We start from the raw sequence: 24362 nt of genomic DNA, 5'->3' as shown, positions 1-24362 counted from the left end.
CTCAGATTCTCCCTGTATCCAGTGAGACTACTCTGAAATCTATTGGTTTTTGTCCTCTTACATTTTGTGTCCCTACATTAGGCTGGTGGAGGGAAAAAATTAATGCTTTAATTAAATGTATCCATGCTTACCATTAAAACTGTTTCATGGTCTCCATACTAGAGTGTAACATTCTTTTATCCATGCTCTCTCCAGTTCCTTTGTAAGATCCTGGTCACTAAGGGCTCCCGAGACAGTCAGGGTGGCCGCTTCTGTGCTCCCTGCCTTGCTGTACTGTGATGGTTTGCACTTGTGCCCTAAATCACCTGCTCTTGATTTAAAGGATTTCCCATCTGATGGTATCAGTAGAGCTTGCAACAATTTTATTTCTCCTGAAGCTGAACATTTCCCTTTGCACTACTTGTGTCTTCTGCCTGTGTCATGTTCTGTCCTGCTGCCTGAGCTCCTCTTGTCTGAGCAACCACTAGGTCTGCACTCATGAGTCTTATATTACGCCTGTGGTGTGTGTTTGCTCAAGGTTAGGCTTCTTTTTCTCCAAATCTTTCCTGTAGACTGGAAGCTCATCCCACAGATAGTCTAGTCTTGGTTTACAAAATGGATGATGATTCCAAAATCCCACATGGCTGCTAGAATTCCTGGCTTTGCAATTTAACTGTCTATTTCCCCTTCCACTTTGTGGGTATTTTATTACACACACATCTTTATCTCTGTTTCTCCAAAGAGAAGGAACTCCTCAGTCACCTTTATCAGTTATTCCCCATTTTCCTAACAGTAATCTTGTACTTATTTCTCATCTCTTCTCTAGCATTCACTTTTCTGTCTTTCTGTGCGCTGCATGTACAGGGGACACTCTTAAATCAGTGCCGAGGTGACAGGGTTGAGACATCGTGTGGGTCATCAACATCAAATTGTTTGATGCCCAGCATGTACCACTGCTTTGCAGGTTGAGAGCCTATCCAGGCAGTATGTAAGTCAATGGAAATCTCACATACTTTGTGGGCGTTCAGTAACAAAATTAATCTTGATGAGAAATACTGTGTAACATGGTTTGGAGAATCTACTTATTGTTTTTATTACTTTTATACCACAAAAAAATATGGTCCTACAATATAGGACTCTTGTAACAGTTTTTTCTTTTTATAGGCTGGATTGGTGGGCCTCAGCTTGAGGTTCAACAGGTCAAGTACCAGGTCCTGCACTTGGGCCACAACAACCCCATGCAACGCTACAGGCTTGGGACAAAGTGGCTGGAAAGCTGTCTGGTGGAAAAAGACCTGAGGTGTTACTCAGCAGCCAGCTGAACATGAGGCAGCAGTGTGTCCAGGTGGACAATGGCATCCTGGCTTGTATCCAAATTAGCATGGTTAGCAGGACCAGGGAAGTGATTGTGCCCCTGTACTTAGCATTGTTGAGGCCACACCTCAAATACTGTGTTTAGTTTTGGGCCTCTCACTACAAGAAGGACATTTTGCTGCTGGTGCATGTCCAGAGATGGGCACCAAAGTTGGTGAAAGGTCTGGAGAACAGGTCTTGTGAGGAGCAGCTGAGGGAGCTGGGGAAGTTTAGCCTGGAGAAGAGGAGACTGAGGGGAGACATGATCACTCTCTACAACTACCTGAAAGGAGGTTGTAGCGAGGTGGGATCCAGTCTCTTCTCCCAAGTAACAAGTGGTAGGACAAGAGGAAACAGCATCAGTGGAGGTTTAGATTGAAGATTAGGACAACTTTTTCAGTGAGAGGGTTGTTAGACAATGGCACAGGCTGCCCAGGGAGATGGTGGAGTCTCCATCCCTGGAAATATTTAAAAGACACAAAGATGAGGTGCTGAGGGACATGTTTTAATGGTGAGCTGGGCAGTGTGAGATTAGTGATTGGATTTGATGATCTTAAAGGTCTTTTTCAACCAAACAATTATATGATTCTATGAGTCTATGTTAATAATTTTCTTTCCTGCTTCTAAAATACCAACTTTACTGTTCTTACTACAAACATATTGAACCCTCATACTTAAATGTTGTGACATTAAACAAACTTTCAAGTGAGCTTCTCCTTTTGTATCTCAAAAAAGAATAAAACAATTATGCTTGAAAAGACCGCAGTTTTGGTTCTTTTCAATGAAAAAGGTTACAAGAAAGCCTCTGTGTTTTTCTCTTCGTGTACAGCCTCTGAGTCAGTTCATGTGGTTTCACTGCCATCAAGGAGCTCTCAAGGACGGAGCCAACCTGTTTATAGGTCATCTTTAACTAAAAGAAAAGTCACAGGTGTGTTTCTTTCATATCTATTGTCAATTCATGGTGACATTTGAATGCAATGAGATAGTTTTGTGATTTTTAGACTGCTTTTGGGACTGGAGTTGCTATTTTTTTTTTCTCTGTGTTAAAGAGTTTGATGTTTGTCTTTGCTTTTCTATTTCAAGCAGGATACAAATCTGCAATGTGGTTTGGTTTCTATTGTTGGTTTTTTGTTAGTAGCTTTCTCTTAATCTCCTCCTCTCTAGCTGTTGGCAAATGTCATGCACTGCAATGACTGTATGAGAAGACTTGATAAAATCAAAGCTAGGACCTCCACAATGCTATGCTGTCTTGTCAGATCTCTGCCCCATTTTCTGAAGGGCTGATTTTCCGAAACCTAAACCTGGTCACCAAAAGTTTTCACATTCTTTTGGAAAGAAGACGTTACATATTGATGCCAAGGTTAAAAAGTATGAATGTGATTCTGAGTCATCTCCTTGCCAGCATGGCTTTTTCACATGACAGAGAGAATGCTGTGGGGGCGGCATTGTTTCAGATATTTTGATGATGATGGAGAACACCTTTGTCAGAACTGAGAATGGTGATGTATGGAAATCCCACCTCACACCTTTTCTGAGGAGGTGATGCCATGCACTTTTCATGATCTCTTTCTCTCCCCAGATGTTCTAATTGCAAATCTTTGTTAAATAGGTCCCCAAAGCCACTGTAAATAGCAAATGGATCCTCTCAGCCACTTTTGTGTAGTAGCTGTTGGTCTTGGAAAACCTGGGATTGTCTGAGAGAGAATCCTTTGCATTAAAAAATTGATTGGAAGAAGTAAAATGTCCTTCCCTGCTGAGTGCTTTCTGTGTGGGCAATGCTGGGTTTAAGGGTAACATGCCCCTTGTTGAAGAGCAGGGCAATCTTTCACTGGACTACAGTCACACATGAGTAAATTCCCTAGAGAATAAAACCATACTCAAGAGTTTACTGGCCCTTTCCCTTTCCTGAGACATCAATATTTTTCCGGTGTTATTCTTCTGGAAAGTTGCACCTTGTGCATTCTGTGTCTCTGGGATACTTGGGATTCGTCTCTGTGACACTGATAAGAAGAGTAATAAATCTTTCATGGGGCAGTAGGTAGACTGATATGTCAGAACAGCTCACTTCAATGATTTTTTTTTCCTTTGAATGTTTTTTTAAAAATTATTACTTTGTATACCCTAACAAAACAAAAAAGCTGAATTCAAACAACCTGTTTGAAGCACTCAAAAATGTAAAATATGCAGGAATTCTACTTTGTGAAGAATTTTTGTCAGTCTCTGATTTTATTGCCCTTCAAAATGAAAGCAAATTTTAAAATCTCAGAATTTTTCATACAACAAAGTTTCTGTTACTGAGACAGCTCTGGCAGTGAGTTTGCCAGAAATGATGAATGTCAGTATATTAATAAGACATTTACTGTAAGTAACACTTTTTTGACTATTGAAGGACTGTAGAATATATTGGTACTCAGGTCTTTTTAGCAGAGAACTAATGGAAGAAATTACATTTCCATGGAGTAATCAATACACGTGGCAATCAATATACGTGGTTTTCCACTGCTGCTGTATTTGTTACTCATCTGTGCTGTGTGTGTATTATAACATCAGTTGAAGACAGTTACTGTTATTTATGGGAACTCTGATGTTATTATTGATTTGTTATTTTGTTTTGCCATTTCAGAAGAGGAAGAAGTGGACGTGGCACAAGACATAACTGTTCGAGTTATGTCCTCTCAGTCCGTGCTTGTTACTTGGACAGACCCACTGTATGAAAAACAGAGGGCTTCAACAAATAGGTAGTTACCCCTGTGCTTTTCTGAATGTATACTGAGGGTGAGCTGCTGCCAAGGCATCACTGATTACTTCTGCATTTATTTAATTTCAGTTGGTTTTGAGGATAATTTAGGTTAGCTCATAGGAATTTGCATATCCCTGCCTAAGACAATGGCTGGTAGGAGATGCTTCAGACAAGATATTAAAAACCTAATGTGGGTGCATGTGGAGTGATGTACTCTCCACCCTGCACGTGGTCTCTAGTATGTAGAGGTATGTGTAAGTGCTGGACAACATAGGTTTAGATCCCTTATGAAATAGTCAGCATCAACTGGGGATATTTTGCTGTTCAAATGTCAACAAATCTCTATACATGCATGGGGAAAGAAGGAGAAGGGGACAGGGCACAGACCCAGAGGTGAGGTGTTGAGTTGAACTGTCAGAACAGACTATGGCTTAGAGATGACTATATGGTGAGTGAAGGAAGCATCACTGGAATAGAAGGAGGCCTGTCAGGGCCTCCTGCATCTGTTGACCTTCTAGAAATTCTGTGCAGCTGAGGCTGAGCAGGTTGGGAGCTCTTGTGAGTGCGAGAGCTTGGCTTGCAGCAGTGAGCCACGGCAGTTGGACACCCAAAATAAACAGAGAAATAGGCTGGAAACTTCTAAAGGTTTGAAAATGATGAATTGTTGAGCGTTGCTTAGCTTGGGAGCACTGAAGGGCTGTGCAGCCTGGCACTGAAAACATCCCAAGGAGCATGACAGGAGAAGTGGTAACTTTAGATGTTCTCAGTTTCCTTGTGGAAGTGGTTGTCTGGGCCAACACATGGGAAATGAGCTGCCTGTGCTACTCTGGAGCAAGGGGCTCCCAGCCGTTCAGCCATGCTCATGCCTGTGGGGCAGCCAGATGGTAGTGTGGAGCCCCTGGGGATACTGGGCTTGCTTCAGAAAGTGCTGTGCCTTCCTCCCAGGGCAGGAGGTGTTTTGATTAAGAGGCTGGAAAGAGTGGTCTGTCTCTTGGGGTGAAAGCAATCAGACTCCGTTGGAGGAATGCACAGAGTTTGCTTAAAAGATGCTGGCTCTCAGTGGTAGTATTACTTTGTTGTTTGCATTTTGGTAGATTCCTCAGGCATCTCAGCAGGCTAGGTGAGGAGGAAGCAGCCCGTCCCTCTCTGGTTCTGCTAATGCTAGGTTTTGACATGTGACTTCTTATTTTTGTGTTTCTGATCACAGGCAATATAGTGTTCGCTATCGGGAAAAGGGGGAATCAGCAAGGTGGGATTACAAGCAGGTGCCCAACCGGCGGGCTCTGGTGGAGAATCTGATGCCAGACACCATGTATGAGTTTGCTGTCCAAATATTGGAGGGAGGAAAGGAAGGCAAATGGAGTGTGTCTGTTTACCAACGGACCCCAGAAGCAGGTATGTGTTAAAAAGGTCCTTGGAATAACATAAGTCTTAGGGTTTGAGCTGTGAAATAGGCGTGACTTAAGGGAAAGACAGAATAAGCAGTTGCCTGAGGCAGCAGAGAGTTGGGACCGTGGGAAAAGCCTCGGTACTGCTGCCTACATCTCCTATCACTGTAAACTACCGAAAAAAAGTATTGTTCCATCTTCTTGACATACACCTTTTAAATACTTGGAATTATTAATGAGGCCCCCCCCTCAGTCTCCTTCAGACTTAGCAGCCTCAGGTCCCGCAGCCTTTCTTCATAAGGAAGATGCTCCAGTCCCCTGATCATCTTGTCGGCCCTGCACTGGACTCTCTCCAGCAGTTCCCTGTCCCTCTTGAGCTGGGATGCCCAAAACTGAACACAGGACTCCAGATGAGGCCTCATCAGGGCAGAGCAGAGGGGGAACAGAACCTCCCTTGACCTGCTGTTCACACTCTTCTTGATGTATCCTAGGAAACCATTGGCCTTATTGTCCACGAGTGCACATTGCTGGCTCATGGTTAGTTTATTATCAACCAGGACTCCCAGGTCTCTCTCTGCAGAGCTGCTCTCCAGGAGTTTGACCCCCAGCCTATACTGGTGCATGGGGTTGTTCCTTCCCAGATGCAGGACTCTGCACTTGTCCTTGTTGAACCTCAGGAGGTTCCTCTCTGCCCAACTCTCAAGCTGGTCGAGATCCCGCTGAATGGAAGCACAGCCTCTGGGGAATCAGCCAGCCCTCCCAGTTTGGTGTCATCAGCGAACTTGCTGAGGGTACACTCTGTCCCCTCATCCAGGTCTTTGATGAAGATGTTGAACAAGACTGGCCCCAGAAGCTATCCCTGTAGAACTCCACTGGCCACAGGCCTCCAACTCAGTTCTGTGCTGTTGATCACCACCTTCTGGATTCTATCATTCAGCCAGTTCTCAGTCCTCAGGGAGAAGCAGCACATTGGGGCTGTTTTTGTGGTGTGAAGTGGTTTGGGTATTTCTGGGACTGAGGTCACCACCTTGAACTCTTGCAACTGGATATGCCCCTTCCCATGGGAAGAGTAACCTGACTGCTATCTCTCTCTGTGGGCAGCATATTTAAATCCTGCCTCCACTACTGAGAAGCTGTGGGGCCCCTTTGGTTCAGGGAAGTGTTCCATAACAACTGAATTACCACGTTGTTCCAGCTAAGCTACAGTAGCAGTCTTGTGCAGGCAGCCTGTTCTTAAAAGTGTGGAATAAAATTTCACCACAGGAGTCTGATAGAGAGATGTAATTCATGGATCTGAGCCACGTGTGCTTTTCACATTTGCCTTTGAAATGGCTATATAGGAATTTACTGCTATGAGAAGGAACAAAAGGTCTATACTGTGTAGGTCAACCTTTCTTACTTGCCTCTTCTGCATATGGTTGCTTCACAGCTCCTGCCAGTGCACCTGAAAATTTGGATGTTTGGCCACTAAAGGGGAAACCAACCTCTGTAGCAGCATCCTGGGATGCTCTCCCAGAGAGTGAAGGAAAAGTCAAAGGTAAGTCATCCCTGTTGTTTTTAACACCCTCAGGTAGCTGGTCTTCTTGAAACCAGACTGCCACTCCACAGCAAACTAGAACCACTGACTGTGCCAGGATTTTTTCACTTGTTGATGGCTAGATTTTCATGTTTCCAGCCCAGCATCTCCACACCCCTGCCAGGAAGCCATCATCACCGTGTGCCTGGGATGTCTTAGAGCTTCCTGGGCTGTCAGGAAGCCTCTTCTTCAGTTAATAGGCAGATCAAAGTATAGAACTCAACAAGGAAGTTTCCCAAAGGATTTGTAACAGTTAGATGAAAAAGGAGAAGTTGGGTAGTTGCCAAGAAAGTGAGTTTGGTTTACTTTATTTCTAGTTAATCGTGGAAGGAAAGCATCAGCTTAAGAAGCAAGTGCAAATAGTGATTTCACATATAAACTTGGTGTACTCTAGTGGTGTTGTACGTGGTCATAAAGCTAATTTGTCAGTGGCTATTTACTTGCATAGGATTTTTTTAAAAACACTTTCTCAGACTTTTTTTCCCTTTTTCTCTCTGAAAATGAACAGGCTGATTCTTTTTTGTCTGCTTCTGTTCTCTAGTGGTTGATGGGATTGTGTTCTTGAGCTACACAAGCTTCTGAAGGTGCTTTATCAGCATTGTAGCATCTCAGGATTTATAAACCTTTGTCCTGGAGGGAGGTGTGCATACAAGATCTACTTTATGTGGTCTTCAGGGCAGTAGTGGAATTCCTTCCTGAAGGGACACTATCTCAAATTTCAGATCTGCTCTTAATTTTCAGCAATGTGTAGCCCTTTGTCCATTTTTGTCTGCTAATCTTTAGGTGATTCATCCAAGGAAATAATTTTAAAGATACCTGATATTCAAGGGCTGAACAGTTATATGTGTCTAATATTTTTTTTTTCTTGAGAATGAAGTATTACAGGAGAAGTCTTATCTTAAAACTTAATAAATTACAAAAATTGTATTTGTAGTGGCTAAAATAAATCAGTGAATTAGCACTTCATAGTTTTTTTTGATAGCACATAGTAATCGGGAATTTTTGTCTTTTGGTCTTTCTGTTTTTCTACCTGTTCTATTTATACAACATATTCAAGTAATGGGAGAAAATGCCCTCCAACAGCCATTTGAGAATTACCAGAAGTTACACCAAGGCCTTTGCAATTGAAGGAACTCCTGTGTATCTTAAAACAAACAAACAAAAAAATCCAATCCAAAGCTTACTGTGGCTTTTTTTTTCTTTGAGTGAGCATTAAATGCATTTGGATATAAAATATTGATGATTTTTTGGACTTGATTTTGTTCACTTATGCATAGCTTATTTCTTAATTAATATGGTCTCATTTTCAGAAAAAAAAATCCTGGTTTTAAAGGTGTTACTATTTTCTTGAGTTTTCGCATCATGATATTGTGTCTCCTCAAGTATTTTTGTATCTTTGTGTAGAGAATGAGAACTGGAAGCCCTTGGAAATTATTTTCAAAACCTTTTTTTGGTCTGATATCTGTGCCTCTTGCAGAGGACTGAAAAGAAAAGGAAGCCTTCACATGGCTGAGATCTTACCTGCATTCTTGAGAGTGTAATGGGAAGACTCCTCTTCATGCCTGTAGTTATTCCTATAGGGGTGAAATTTCTCTCAATACAGAAGGATAATACAGAGCAGAAGTACCACAGTAATCTTAAACTGAAAAGTGGGAGCAGAGTGAGTTTATTAAGTGGCAACAAGACCTTGGTTTGCTGTCTCTTCAGTAGCATTTGGCCCTGGCTATAGTCAAGCACAGCATGTCAGATTTTGATTTTGTTGGACAGGCATGATATTGCTACCATTTGGCAATATGCAGTGCTGTTATTTCCTGGTAGAAGTATCTTTTCTGAAAAAGAATCTCCATCATCCAGTCATGATTTTTACCTGCTGGACTGTAGATTACAGCTAAAACCCCTCTAAGCAAAGACTCAGCTGGAAACACTTTGATTGCACTAATATTGTCTCCAAGATTAAAGTAAGCGCTCTCCTGTTTTCATGGGGATGCCCCCAGGCTCCAACACTGCTGAGGAATGAATATATGGACTTTGGAGTTGGTAGAGTTTCACCACAGTGGACTGGCAGAGCTGCTTTTGCATGACTAGGGTCAGGAAGTAGACTGCAATTATAGCTGTGTCAACTCTGCTGAAAATGTAGGATAAGAAGGTAATGAATAAGGTCACTTGATTTTAATACTGATGTCTTGAATAATAATTATGTGAATACATAATTTTGTTCTTCTTTGAAATCATTTCTGTGGGAAAGAAATATTTTAACATTCTTTTTTGCTGTGGACATAGCTACAGTCATCAATGCAGTTGTATATTGTCTTCCATTGTGAGCAAGTTATGTGTTGGAAGAATATTCTCTGGATCATGTGTTGTTGATTGCAAATATCTTGGTAGCTGATCAGTAAGTTCAAAATTTCTCTTTCTCTTGGGAATTCTGAAATCTGCTTGTGATTCATCAGCCATAACAACACGAGCATTCTGATCACAGAGATTCACACCTCCTAACATTTGCAGTCTTTCAGACTAGATTTCCACAAGCAATACAGCAGTGCATATTTTCCTGGCCACACTCATACGTGTTTTCTGCCTCCAGTGCATTTCCTCTTTGCAAGTTTACTCTATTATTTCAGATTTAGGGCAGTTAATTTTTCAGAAGAGTCATTTTTTTTCCCCCCTGTATTAGTTGGTGTCCAGCAACACCAAAGGTCTCTTGGTGCAGCACACCAAACTGCACAGCAGTTGATACTGTGTTTTACATCTTTCCAACTTCTCTGGAAGTGTGCATGGCTGTTGTCTGACTCCTCTTAGCGACACTTCACTCTGATGGGCATTGTCACTTATGTATTTTTGCAAAGGCTTAGCTAACATATTTGATCTCAGTTTTCAGGTCATTGATGTGATTCATAGCTATGTATAAATATCTCTCTTGTGTCTTTATGCTCCAGCTGTGTTGACTTGGCGTGCATTGCTAGTGTATTAGTCTTAGTAATGCACGTTCTAATTCATCCTACCCATACAGTCTGTCCGCTGGAAACAGGACTGTTTTCAGTTTCCTCCTTCCAACCGTCTGCCAAATCATTTCAGAATACATTCTTTCATACGCCCCGGCTCTCAAGCCATTTGGAGCCAAGTCCATCACCTACTCTGGAGCTACAACATCAGCCATAATAGATGGTCTGCAGGCCGGGGAGCGCTATATTTTCAAAATTCGTGCAGCAAACAGGAGGGGACCAGGTCCTCAGTCTAAAGCCTTCAGTGTTGCCATCCCAGCAGGTGAGCACCAAGCCCTATATCAATTGTGTAGTCCACTCATTCTTGCCTTGGTCCCAGTTACATTAATTCTTACTGATTTAGATTCCTCTGCACTCTAACCAACCTGTGAGGTGTTACTTCCTTAATACCATTTCTTTTCACTCTTTGCATTACTACATTGTCCAAAAAAGTGCTTCTCACTTTGCAGCATGTGAAAGGACAGTTCATGGACATTCTAACATCTTTAATAAATGCACGCCGTACTGTATTTCCTGCATGAAAACAACATGTGCTCTTGTTATCCAAAGGGCAAAGAAGTACAATGCTTTGGAGTTTTTGGTTGCACTATTCCTGACAGCTCCTGCTCTTGAAAGTCACTTAGAGTGGCTTACTCACCTACTACTCCTTGCGTTTGCTTCTTGCCAAAAAGATGTTTCAAGATGCTGTGGGGACAGATTTATTGTTAACTAAAAATGTATGCCACAGCATCAGATGGGATAATGCATCACCGTGCCATCAACATGACTAAGCTCTGCCAAAGATTTGATTCCACTGATAGGATGCTGCAGGCCCTGCTTTTTAGGTATTTGATTTTAATTGCTGTAAGTTTTACCCAAGTTATAGTAATTCCACAGAGATACCTTCCTACTAACCAAAGCCTACTCAGCTGGACTCTACAGGCTGGTTAATACAGAAGTAATTACTGTCTCTGTTTCTTCAGTTGTTTTGTTCTTTCTACCTATCTGGTTTCTTCTCTTGATCTGTTTTTTTGTGCTTCTGCTATCATTGTGAATAAATGCTTTCTTTCCCCCCAGCTGCCCATGAGGATTCAGTTGCTCACCAACGAACAAATAAGGATAATTCAGAGGCTAAAACAACTGGGAATACTCACTCGTCTCCTCAGACTTCTTCTATTTCTTCAAAAGTCCAGCCATCGCTTTCCTCTAAGCAGTCATCTGTTCATTCACCTCATGTTAGTGACAAAAAGAGTCTTCTTTCTGAATATAAGAATAAAATCTTGACTCGAGGGGTCCTAAGTAAATCTCAGTTACCTTCTAGAAAGGTGGAAGAGGTGGAATCTGATCTGCAGTCCACTGAGGTGACAGATGATCATGATTCCTCCCAAGAAGCTCCAACAACACCACCAAAAACGCAGGATCAGAGGAGGAACGGTAGACCCTTGTCACCTAGTCGCCCAGTTCACCCTGTCCTTGCCTCAGGGAGGACCTCTGTTCGAACCCACACATCAGAGGGGTCACAGCAGAGGAGCACAGAGAAACGTGAGCCACCAGCACCGTTGCCATCGTCAGCACAACACTATTCTGCCTCCTCTGTTCCTAAATACACAGATAATGAAACAAAGCAACTGAGGCAAAGCAACGCTAATGTGCCTTCTAAAACATCTTCCCATCCTCTTCCTGACAAAAATCTTGTGGGAAAAGTGGAAGGAAGGCCAGACCCCGTACTGGTGAAAGTGTCTTCTAAAACTTCAGAGCCTAGTCGCCCGGCTATGCCATCACATCGTCAGTCTATCTCTCATGAGGTTGTCCCAAGCCATCCCAGTAGGTCTGGGTCTCTAGGTCATTCACATCAACCCTCTTCCAAGTCATCAAATTCCCATGTTCATGATAGCCATGAGTTTGATAATGAAGAAGCAGAAAACAGAGCGGAACAGCCCACTTCTAGGTCACAGCAAACAAGGCTTCCCTCAGGCTCCAGTTCTCGCATGTGGAAGGATTCGAAATTAGCTGCGGTGGCAGTCTCATCGAGGTCTGCAGTTTCTGGTCACACTTTACTTCCCTCTCAGTCCTCCACCAGTGCCAAATCTGACAGAAAGGATGTTGATAAGAATTATAGGGAGGACTCACAAGATGCAAACCCCATATTTCCTTCTCTACCCTCTTCTAGGCAGTCTTCTTCAACAATCTATTCCAAGAGAAGAAATCCTCAGGTCGATTCTGATTCTCATCCAAGAGAGACACATGGTGTAAAATCACCCCACTCTGACTCAGAACAACGGAGTCGAGTGGCTGCTCCAGAAAAGCATCCTCTTTCCAAACATAAGCCTGAAGAGCAGGACAGTCAAGAGGTAAAAGAAGTGCTTGGTCGATCAAAACCAAGTGTATCTTTGCCTAAAAAGATGTTCCCCTCTCATCATTCTTTGGAAAGGGCCTCCCACTCAGAGTCTCCACAGAGGGCACAAACCAGTCCTTCCTTACTGCATTCAAGGGGCCGGCGCCTCCCATCTCATGTTTCATCCCAGAGTAACGAACAGTTGCAGGAAGGTGATGAAGAGGATGTAACAGAAGGCAGAGACAGAGGAAGCAGACGCTCTGTGTTTCCCAAAGAAGTGTCTTCTTCTAGGGGATTACCTGCATCTTTCTCTCAGGGAAGCTCAAGTTCATCTCTGTCAAAGCAACAACAGCCAGATTCTCAGCCAGATTCCAGTTCTGCCAGTGACACAGCAAAAGACAACCAGTATAATCCAAGGTTGTCACCCAATTTTTCGAGACAAGTTCGTCCTTCATTATCTACTCGCTCGAGGGTTCCAACAAGAACAATGTCCCAAACAGAGAAAAAATATGGCCTGATACCCTCAAAAATGTCCAAAGCTGAACTTCCTCAAAAAGTTCCTTCTTCCTCTTCATCTAAATCTCGTCAGTCAGTTTCTGATGAAGAGGATGATTATTACAGTGAATATGATCAGAAAGAAGTGGAAGACAAACCCACATCTTTGGCAAAATGGTCCCCTTCTCTTTCCAGAGGTAACAAAAACACATACGATGATTCTACTAGCAATAAAAGGAAATCTATGGACACTCTTCTACCTCACAAAGTAAGCTCTGAAGAGGAAGAGAAGGAAAAAGCTCCAACATTAAAAATATCTCCTCTAGAATCACCAGGAAGTTCCTCTGTAGCATCATGGATTACTCAGTCCTCTAACAAGCATACCCCATCTAAACCAAGCTTTGTCTGGCCACGTTCTTCTGTATCTACCACCACACACACTGTTTCTCCAATGGTTTCCTCTTCTACTTTGTCTCCTCGCCAGCGATTGTTGAACTCCAGGATACGGAGCTCTTCCCAACAGCAGTTTGTTAGACCTCCTTACAGACAAGGTATCTTGTCTTTGCTGTAGTAATCTTGCTGAATTTCTGTTTTACTGAAGACCAGCAGTTAGATGAAAAGTCCTCCATCAGAATGCAGGTTCAGTTATTTAGTATTATGTGTTACTTTTTATTTTGGCAATTGTCAGGAAGCCCAGTTCTTGAGGACACTGGTGCCCCAGACATTTAGTCCTGTGGACTGATCTGCACATGATCCAATAATCCACAGAGGAAGTGAAAGTAAGGTACTCTGTTGGAAAAAAAAGAAAAGGCTATATTGCTTATGAGCAATTATTTCAACTTAATGCTTACTGAAGCACATTTGTACTTAGAATTTGACAACCTCTCAGGTATATTGCTCCTCATCATATGGATTATTAAAAGGGAACTTCTGGGAACTTCTGGAGAGAGTCCAGCGCAGGGCCACCAAGATGATCAGGGGACTGGAGCATCTTCCTTATGAGGAAAGGCTGCGGGAACTGTTTAGTCTAGAGAAGAGAAGAATGAGGAGTGATCTCATTAATATTTACAAGTATATAAATGGTGGGTGTAAGGAGATTGGGACATCCCTTTTTTCTTTTGTATCTAGCAACAGGACAAGGGGTAATGGGATGAAGCTGGAACACAAAAAGTTCCATTTAAACATAAGAAAAAACTATTTCACTGTGAGGGTGAGGGAGCCCTGGCACAGGCTGCCCAGGGAGGGTGTGGAGTCTTCTTTCTTAGAGGTCTTCAAAACCCGCCTGGACGCTTTCCTGTGTGACCTTATCTAGGTGGACCTGCTTTAGCAGGAGGGTTGGACTAGATGATCTCTAAAGGTCCCTTACAACCCCTACTATTCTATGATCCTATGAAAAGGCTTTTTTAGATTATATAGTGCTATATTGCCCACACCTAGGCAGTAACGTGTTTTTTCATACTGTCCTGTCATTCTGTGTTTTCTTTAATGAAATTGTATGTCACTACAGTTTTGTATAAGGATAGAATTGAAGAAGTGGTTGTGTTTAACAATGGTTTCTTCCTTCACCTTATTCATCAAATGCTTACAAAGGTGACAAACATTTTAATGGCTGTCATCTAGAAATGTTGTCCTGTTTCTCTAAGAACCAGGAAGGAATACAGAGACCAAATAACATGGTGGAAACAAACCATTAGTGTTTAACCTCTTCAGAAGAAACCATTTCAGATGCTTGTGTCACCTGCAAGGATCTGACAGTGGCACAACAGTTACTCCATACAGAAATTAAACGCTTGGCTTGACAAGTGTGGTGAGGGCACTTTCTGCTCTTGTTTATGTCCAGATTGGTCAGAAAATGCACTTCTCTGCATATTAAAATGCAGTTTGTAGGTTGCACAGCTTTCTTCTCAATAGTATGTTTTCTTTTCTGTTTCAGGTTACAATGGCAGACCTAATCTTACAACAAAAAATGGAAATGGAAATGGAAAAATAGTACCTGGTAATAATGGAAAACCAAGTGGACAGAGAGTAATCAATGGCCCTCAAGGAACAAAGTGGGTAGGGTGATCTTCTCTCCAAATTCAAGATGTTTTGGCATTTTATTGTACTTATATTTTCATTAAGAAAAGAAAGAACAGTGGCCTCAGTCAATGAAACTGTTAAGTAAGGTTATATTTAGGGATCTAGTTTCCACTCTAAAATCAAATGACAAATTCTTCATCATTTGAACATTTTAAATGTCTGATTTAAAACCTGATGGCTTATATTTTCAAGTATAGCATTACTCTCATAAACTTAATGAAATGGTTTTTCCTCAAAGTCAATGGAACTTATGGTCCCTGGTGAGCCAGGGCTTGTCTGCTGTGCAGTGTGAGTAGGGACTGCCCAGGATAGGTGCTGTGAAAGACATGTTCAGCAATGCTTCTAGACTCAGGCTCGAGGGAGAAGCACTTGAGCAAGAGGATCAAAATGTAAAGTTACTCCATAAGTGTCACAATGCTTTAAGTGCACATACTTAGGTACCCTTAAGCATTTTGCTGTTCATATAGACATGTTTCCAGTAGTATGCTCATAAGAGCTCAGATGCCATTGGTAGGAAAGCCCCATTAAGTGCCTACATGTGCAGTCCTGGTCTTTTAAAATCCTTTCCAGTGAGTTTATAATCAATCAATGCAGGGAGGATTGAAGAAACTGCTGTTTCCTGTGAGGTTGCCCAAATACTGAGCAGGAAGAGCCAGAGACCAACCTCCCTGATATCTATAGAGTTTCTCACACATGGTGTGATACGTAAAGACATTTATCGTATGGCCACTTCAGTCTTGCTGTTTGCATTAGGAAGAACATAAGAAGGTTCATCAGGTATGTGACATTCAAGGGAGGTGTTTTGAAAAGCATGCACAAAGCCCTTTAAACTCCAGAAAGTAGGTTAGAAAGGTCCTTGGGAGGCTGCAGGGCATACCCTTTATTCCACAAGAGTAAGACGTGTAAAGCAAGAGGATCTCTGTCAACATCTGGGACCTAGATGGCTCCAGAGACTGACCTCATGATCTGCTGTCCCTCCTGCTACAGTACTAAATGTAAATGTTTCTTGCTAACCTGGAACTGCTGCTCACCTCCTCTTCCCAGTTTCCTCACAGCCCCTAACCACTTTTGCATTTCTGTGTTCTGTGGCTCAATATCTGAAACCTCAGGTTAAAAGAGCATACAATTCTGCTGGTTTTGGTTAAGATACCAATGAGGACTGGATTTTAACTGCAGTTACCTCTTGAATTCAATCCAAACTCCCAGACAGATTTGATGGATGAGACAGAGGCTTTTCTTCAGTCTCCTAACCCAATAAAAAGCTACCATGTTTTCAATGATGTTCCAATCTAAATTAACTAGGGGGTTTTTTTTCCTTTTTTTTTTTTTCTGATTAATTGACATACTTTTAAATACCATCTTCAAAAGGACTCAGGGTCATATTTGGATCAGTATTACAGGAATCCACCTTAGGAGTTGCATAGCCCACAAAAATCAATTGAGTTGCTCCTTTGCACCTCTGAGTTACAATAGGCAAAATGAGTTTGGCTATCATGCAACTCTGGGGATTTATTTTCTTCAGCAGGAATTTTTCAATGATTACTATACAATTAGTGACTCAGCTTTTAAAAATCTGTGGGTGTTGTAGCTATTCCTGAGCATCACAGCACTTGAATTTCCCCAGGATTTCTGATGCTGTGAAGCTTCATTTCACCTCCTCTTGTGTTAGCTAAACTTCAATCCATCTATTGCTTTTAGATTGTAGATCTTGACCGAGGGCTAGTGTTAAATGCTGAAGGAAAATACCTCCAGGATTCCCAAGGCAAACCTCTCCGAGTGAAGTTAGGAGGAGATGGGCGTACAATTGTTGGTAAGTGCAGCTTCCTTCTTATAGAAAAAATCTACAGATTATGTGCACATAGTAGAAGTCCTTGAGCTATTGAATGCTTCAGGCATCCCCAGGTCCCCTGCAAACCATTTGGAGTTGCTTGTACCTCAGGTGTCCATCAGGCAGTCAACACATTGCAGCATCTGGAGAATTTTTGGGTCTCCAGAGTATGAGGCAGCAAGAATCAACCAAGTCTGTCTCACTTGTATCAGCATTAGAATGGGCTGCAGAACTGAGCTAGAATAATGACTGGTGCTTCTTTATATCTTTATATACATATACATAGAAATAATGATTTCCCACCACTAGCAGTGTACTGGTCATATGTATGTGATTATTTTATTTTTTCTTCTGAAACTAACCATAAACAGTAAAAAGTCTTGTGTGTGATCTGTGAAAACACTGCTGTTTACATATCAGTCCATCCTTATAGATCTCTTGAAAGCATATTCAGTGCCAGCTGTTAAACTGATTACCACGAATAGTTGCAGTATCTAGAGTTTGGCACAAAAATTTTTCTGCAGTGACAGCGTCTCACCAGCTCATCCCAGTTTTTTCTTGCACGTATTTGACTTTAGGGAGCAGAATATGGGTTAATCATACCTTTCCTCAATAGTTATCAGATTGACTTAGACTGAATGCAATGTTGTGTTTCTGAAGCGAAACCTCCCTGCAGTCTTCCCTTGAAGTTTATCAAACAGCTGATAAAAGTGAACACCCCTGTGGTTTATCTGAGGTTCTTCAGAACCATTTCCCAGCTTCCTTAGCCATGAACAACCTTCTTCTTTGTCACCTTCTTATAGCCTTATTAGAGGCTGTAGTCACACTCTCAGTGCTGTTATGGTATCTACTACTTTTAGCAACAGTATTTAGCTACCATGCTATAAACCTGAAATGAACGAATGGTGAATTTTTTGGTTTGTTTTGTTCTTTTCTCCTAGATGAAAAGGGTGCCCCAATGGTGAGTCCTGATGGATTACCTTTGTTTGGACATGGCAGATTTAGTAAACCTGTAGCGAGTGCACAAGATAAACCAATAATAAGCCTTGGAGGGAAACCTCTGATTGGTCTTGAAATGATTAAGAAAACAACGACTCCCTCAACTACTACAACGACAGTGCCCCCAACAACTACCACAACAACTACTACGACAACGACGACAACTGTTGCTACAACTACCACCACCACTCCTGAACCAACCACCACTGAACCGCCCACTGAGAAGCCACCCCCAACCTGTCCTCCAGGCACCTATGGGGAGTATGATGATGAGGGCAACTTACTGCTGGGGTTCAATGGCCTGCCAGAGTGCAATGCAGAAGGTAACTTCTCTTGTTTGCTGTTTCCTTTAGTTGCGCTGTTCTGTTTATACAGTGTAGTTACACAAATGTAAGGTAGGAGAGAGTCTGCCTCTGAAGTTTTTGGTCCATATGGTAAAGCAAGAACTGAGATTAGAGCAACTGCAGAAGGATTTGAGCATTAAAAGGTTTTTCATTGGAAAATGTCAACTTTCCCCAAAGCTAAAGCTTTTCCTCTAAATATGTTGATTTGAGCAAAATTCTTACCATGGATCAGATCCAGTCACGTCACATGTTTTCATGCATGTGAGCACAAGTACAGACAGCAGTTTTGTGGTCAAAGCACTCACATATAAGGAAGTCCTCACTCCAGTTCAGGCCAGAAAAGGACCTGAAGGCACTATACATTTTGTCTATTTTGTGTTCATTTCTCACAATAAATCCTGAAAAGTCTCTCTTTGGAGCCATGCTGAAACCAACTTTTGCAAAATGAGATTCTTGTTCTCTTGCCAGCCCTCGGAGACAAGAGATTGTCTAGCAGGAATGTAGCACAGCACAGTGAAGCTGGGTAAGACAACCCTGGTTCTGCACAGACAGAGAGTTGTACACTAATTTCTTCCTCATCTGAAATATGAAACAGTGTTGGTGCATGTAATTATTTTCTTATTGCAATTGTACATGCTTAGGATGTGGTGCCAAACTGAAATCCAAAGTAAACAAATATAAATACACCGGAGTGTATCACCGGTGTTGCGTCTGTTCCTACCGTGTTTTACCCTTTCATCACCTGAATGTTGCATTGCAAAACAGCTGCATATTTTGCAAAACCAGATCAAAGAGCACTGTTTTAGGTTATACCCAACTCAATCTACAAATGGACAGTAGCAGCATGATTATAACCAAAACAACAGGTTAGCAGTCAGACATCTTCTGCCAACTGCAGTAGTCAGTTTTAATGGGTAATAAAACCCCATTACTTTCCCCCCCTAAACCTATATCTCTGAAGCCAAAGTAGTCATGTAACTACAGCCTAGGAAGCTGAACTATTGCTTTGAAGAGCGCAGGGGTATGGGCAGATGGGGCTTCATCAACTCACAGTGAGTTTAAGGATGGCATATTTGGAGAGGATCTCAGGAGCAGAAGACTGAAAATTCCTTTACCAGCTACCCTGGGTAAGTAATGAGTTAGAAATGTTAAGGCCTTGTACAAGTGGATTTGAAATGAGTTACAGTGTTAATATTTACAATTAGCCTGACGTTTGATGGTGTGCATTTATAGCAGCGTGCTTGCATATGCACAAATGCCTGGGTGTGTACACAAACATACGTATATAAAGGTGACCATCATCGTTAAATATTTCTTTGAAGATTTTTTGTGTTTCCCTTTGGTGCTTTCATTGTTCTTAATTGTATTTATGAAAGTGTTACAGATATTGTTATATATGGCCACCCTGGCGTTTTCAAAGTTGCCTCAAGGGGACCATTAGTTTTTATAGAGTTGAGTACCCCCCACTCCCACCACTCCCACCATTTTGCTTACCTTAAATGTTGTTTATATCCCGTTATGTTTTTTTCTTTTGGCATCTACAATTTGATACCTGAAGTACCTCTTCTGAGAATACGTATTATACGAACAGTAAGAGTTCGTGAAATAAGGCTGGGGTTGCTCTGAACATAGGCTCCAGGGGCTGAACAATGAAATGGTTTGCAATGTTATTGCTAGCAGAGTTGCAGGCTGGGCAATTTTCACATGATTTTATGAGCATTTAGAAAAGTTCTGCTTGAAGTTTTTACTCTCTACCAGATGGTCTTACTGAATCCTTGAACTTGGTCAGAGGCATGAATGACAACTGTTTTTTTACAAAGGCTTCATGTTCAATGCGAATGGCCCTTAAGTCACTCATAAGCTGTCTGACATTTGGACAGTATGTCTGCAAATGCATCACAGTGGGAGACTGAAACCTCAAGATGGTCGTGGTGCTGAATTTCTACTTCTTACCTGCTATATAGCTTGAGCAATGTTAGTCCCTATGTGGCAGTTATGAAAGTTTCTCTGAAAAGTAATTATTAGGATTTTCTTGATGGTCTGGCTTTTGTTTTGTTTTTTTCAAATCCCAGTGATCTGCCTCAGCACTTCACAAACAGCAAAACAACTTGCCCGTTGTTTATCAGAGAAACTTGCTTGAAAAGAAACCATCTTTTTGGCATTTATGTCATGATGGCATTTTTTGTTTAACAAGTGCAGTGTCTATTTCAAGAGAGATAAACAATTGCTACTTGAACTATCAAAACATTTAATGTAGTTTTCCTTTGACCATTTCCAAATCATCTTTTTGTTGTCTTTCGCTTTAATCTGAGTCTAGAATATACTTCAGATCGTTTCATGAAATGTTTTTTTCTGCCAAAATTTCATACTTGTTGCTAAGTTCTTTACTCACAAACAGCCAGCAGCTGCAAGTGCCAAAACCCACCACCAAACGTTCTACTTAAGCTTTGGCAAATTTGCTTACTTGCTGGAAGGATTTTTGCTCAACCCAGCAGAATTTATTGTCAACATTTCACTAGATTCAGCAGTCTTTAACTGTCAAGGAGTTTGGCCACACAAGCGTGATTTGGCCTTGAAATCAGCTAAACTTTTTTTCATGAACTCACAAGTTAAAAAACTGGAGTCTTACGTGTGATAAAATCAAGTGATGGTTGTGCAGTCCACTGTCTTTACAGATGCCAAGAGACTATGGCAAGCGATCATAGCAAGGCTTAACCTCATTTGGTATAGGCAGAGTTCACTGAAGAGGAGGGTTCAAAGGAAGATGGAGCAAGCTGGAGAACTGCAGAGAATTATAAAGTGAAAGGTCTTTTTTGAAATGTCCCTATCGTTGCCATGCCACATCTAATGAGAAAGAAGCATGTCTAGTGGAGTATATAGAAGCAAATACAGTGGAGTAGAAGAGGTTGAACAAGTACAAAAATAGAAAATAAAGTTTGTTCCTGTTGGATTGTACATAAGCTAAAGTATGATTAGCTAATAGGCGTGAATCTGGCCATAAAGGACTTCAAATTTCTGCACATCTGATCCTCTTATTTACTTGAATGTAGTCAAAGGTAAGTGCATACATTATAGTTGTTGGTTAATGCTGGCCAACTGTAATGAGGAAATCTGCAGAATTCATCAGAGAATTTACTTTGCTACTGACTGCCCTCAAAGGAGTCAAGTGGATTCTAAGTGGATGGTTTCCTGAAGGGTGGCTACAGAAATCTATAATGTGAAAATGTCAAATTTTGCTTTATGAAAGTCTGACAAGAATGACCCCATTTCATGTGTTTTCAAAGGGTTTTTTGGCATTAAAATCACCATCGTGTATTTAAAGGAAACCTCTTGTGTTAGGGAAAAAAAAAAATAATCAGTCTTATAATTGCTGGTCCTAAATAAGAAAAACCCTGCAAAATGAAAATGTATCATTCATATTATATTTGCAAACTATTTCACATTAGGAGTTGAAATTTTGCATAATTTATATTGCTGACTTAGCAAAAATAATGTTGTTGCTTTTGTACCAAGTGTTCCGGGAGCACTACCAGTTTCTGTGTAGTATCCTGAGATCAAAGCTGTCTTTCTCTTGTCTATGTTCCCACTCTGGTGTCTCTGCAGCCCCAGCCCCTTTCATTGAAGACTTCTGATTGTACCTTCATTGGGTTTCAGCGCAATGCTTTTGGTTTGTTTGCATTGCTTCTCATGGCTAATCAGAGCTTTATGTACTCTGGTTTCCTTGGATAATATGTGGAGAAATGCATTTCTCAGAGCATGCAGGAAACCACCATGATGCACAAGATGAGGTACTTGATAGGTGATGTATCTGGTGCTGGATACATGACCTGGAGGTTTTGAGATAGTATGCAGGGATAGGTATCTGGGAAGTCTGTGGGTGCATTTGCATTGGTTTTGGGGCGGATCAAGACAGTATTTTTTATGTGCACCTCACAATCATCTCTTCTTGCTATGCTTTGATTTGCATTGTGAAGGAATCTTGGTGTGCACAAAGTAAATTCCTGTTGGGTGAAACTAAAGCAGAAACAATCCTTCAGGATGACACATGTACCACAACCTCTAATGGACATTCATTCAGTCTGTAGCATCAGACTAGAGCTAGTGCAGAGTAAAACCCTGGAAAATCCAGCACCAGTTGCTTCATTCTACAGATCCATTCCCTTTGGGCTGCATTAGTTGCTGATACAGACACAAACTCTGTGGATTGTCTTGTTTGTATTGTCATGCAAAAAAATAGTTGAATTCAAGTTCTTAATTTGCTTGAATTATTTGGTTGGGTTTTTTTTACATATAAATTTCTCACATTTGCTGCTCCTCCTGACCTGAACATTACATGGTTGCTAGCAGCCTGCCTTTGCTCCAGAGCTGCTGTGGCCTGGGGCAGAGCTCCTGAAAGGTGCATTACTTTAAATTTTGAGTCACAGCCCTGAACGCATTTTCCCCCTGTAAAACTCATTGCTACTGCAGTTAGTTACTTGTCTGTTATTCTAAATATACAGAGCAGACTGTCACTGTGTTAACTGAAAACTAGGCAATGATCTTAATTCTTTACAAATCAACTAGCAAATATTTGTATTTTAAACTCTATTCCCTAAGTATTTTACTAGGAGGATGGAGATGGGACCACTGAATTCTAATAGTTTTTTTTGTCTCCTTCAATAGATACATTCTCAGGACTGGATTCAGATGTGACAGCAACTCCAGAGGCATACGTGATATATGATGATGGTACTGTTTAACTGAAAAAGTCTATTGCAAGTGACATATTTGGGATTGGGTTTTTTCCTGTCTTCTTTCTTTAGAATTGGGTTTGAGAGGACAGGTTGGTGAATGAGAGTTTCAGAAAGCACTGGTAAACGGGAAGAGCCTTTCCAAGTCCTGCATCAGATATGAAAAGCAAGGATGCAAAGGCAGCTGTTCCTGCATGTGAAAGTCCCTTCCTGTCAGTCCTGCAATCTCATAGGAACCTATTTTGGAAATAAATTATTTTCAAAGCTGGGTCATACAGTCACCACTTCAATCCCAGATTTACTTCCTCCAGGACAACTTCTAGCTCCAGCCCAGTCAAAGTCAGTGAACTCTTCTAAAATAGAAAATTAAAAAAAAAAAACAAAAAGCCCTGGAAACTTTAAATATGTCAGTGAGATTTTAGCACTCCACAACACTGTGCATTTTTTTTTGGTTTTTTTCTTGATACATGATCTTCATTTAGCCTATGAAACATAGTCATGATGAATAAGGTCACCTACATATAAAATAATTATTCATCTGAATTCATGTGGAATTTATCTAAAATAGGTTTGAAAACAGACCAAAAAAAGAAAAAGGAAAGATTTTTGCAAAGTTGTGTTGGTGCCATCTTGATATTATAATCCAGGACACATTAAATTTAACTGAAGAGGAAGCCTAAAGTTACAGGATTTAATTATAGGTTTGCATAGGGAATGCAAATTCTCAATTATTGGAACTAGCATTCACTTTCTGCCATCAATAACTTGTGATGTTCTGCTCCTTTTAATCTCCAGATTCCTGCTCTTACCACTGCATATGAAAGTGGCCAAGTACAGACCTCTGTTAAACTAAAAAATTTTTAGTAGCATTTATGGCTCTAGAATAACAGAAGTTTTTTCTTTGTGGATACAATGCTGAGATCCTAAGTCAAACCACCACCACCAACAGCAGAAAAGCATTTAAAAGGAGTATGGCAGCTGAGAGGAAAATACCATAGACTTTTGTGCTTTTTATTCTGACTACTTCATACTGAGGCTGATGTTTAGAATGTGGGAAGGAGAGGAAGAAATAAAAGTTGCATGAGTTCTATGTCATATTCCTTACACCCCATTGGAAGTGTAGCATCCTCAGCACACAGGTCTTTTGACAGGCTTCCCCTTAGGTGTGGGTCACCTGCAGAAAACAAATGTTTAGCAGTTTAAGCAGAAAAAGATCAAAGCTATGAGCCAAGTCACATAGTGTGCATGTGGACATGGCAGGTATGCCACGTACTTCCTTCCCTTAGTATTGTGTGTCAGTCTGGTAGTGCAGTAGCTTTTCAAAAACATTGGATTTAATAAGATTGAATATCAAGGGGGACTGAATACAAGGAGATTGATGTGGACCACACAATAGGCTCCATGCCTATTGAGTTGCAGAACTGTTTAAAAGTGGTGTGAACCAGCTCTAGTATTTTATAATAATGGCATAGAATTTTTGTAAAAAGCCATTTTAAGTACCTTATCTCCTTCCCTTATTCTCTGGCTGTGGCCAG

The 24362-nt window shown here is 41.2% G+C and overlaps 1 protein-coding gene across 1 annotated transcript in view; it reads left to right on the top strand.

Annotated features, from left to right (window-relative positions):
- The window catches only part of FNDC1 (fibronectin type III domain containing 1), a 71321-nt gene that overhangs the window by 27495 nt on the left and 19464 nt on the right, over positions 1 to 24362 (top strand). Inside the window, exons 3-12 of the mRNA XM_061990251.1 lie at positions 2162 to 2260; positions 3956 to 4070; positions 5280 to 5467; positions 6890 to 6997; positions 10112 to 10300; positions 11095 to 13398; positions 14781 to 14902; positions 16625 to 16736; positions 17696 to 18076; positions 22760 to 22825. Of these exons, the coding sequence (XP_061846235.1) occupies positions 2162 to 2260; positions 3956 to 4070; positions 5280 to 5467; positions 6890 to 6997; positions 10112 to 10300; positions 11095 to 13398; positions 14781 to 14902; positions 16625 to 16736; positions 17696 to 18076; positions 22760 to 22825 (3684 nt within the window). The remainder of the gene's footprint in view (positions 1 to 2161; positions 2261 to 3955; positions 4071 to 5279; positions 5468 to 6889; positions 6998 to 10111; positions 10301 to 11094; positions 13399 to 14780; positions 14903 to 16624; positions 16737 to 17695; positions 18077 to 22759; positions 22826 to 24362) is intronic.

This window comes from Colius striatus, chromosome 2 (genome assembly GCF_028858725.1).
Source record: "Colius striatus isolate bColStr4 chromosome 2, bColStr4.1.hap1, whole genome shotgun sequence".
Taxonomy (NCBI): domain Eukaryota; kingdom Metazoa; phylum Chordata; class Aves; order Coliiformes; family Coliidae; genus Colius; species Colius striatus.
The sequence above is the reverse complement of the archived record's forward strand: the minus strand, read 5'-3'. Positions and strand labels throughout refer to the sequence as shown.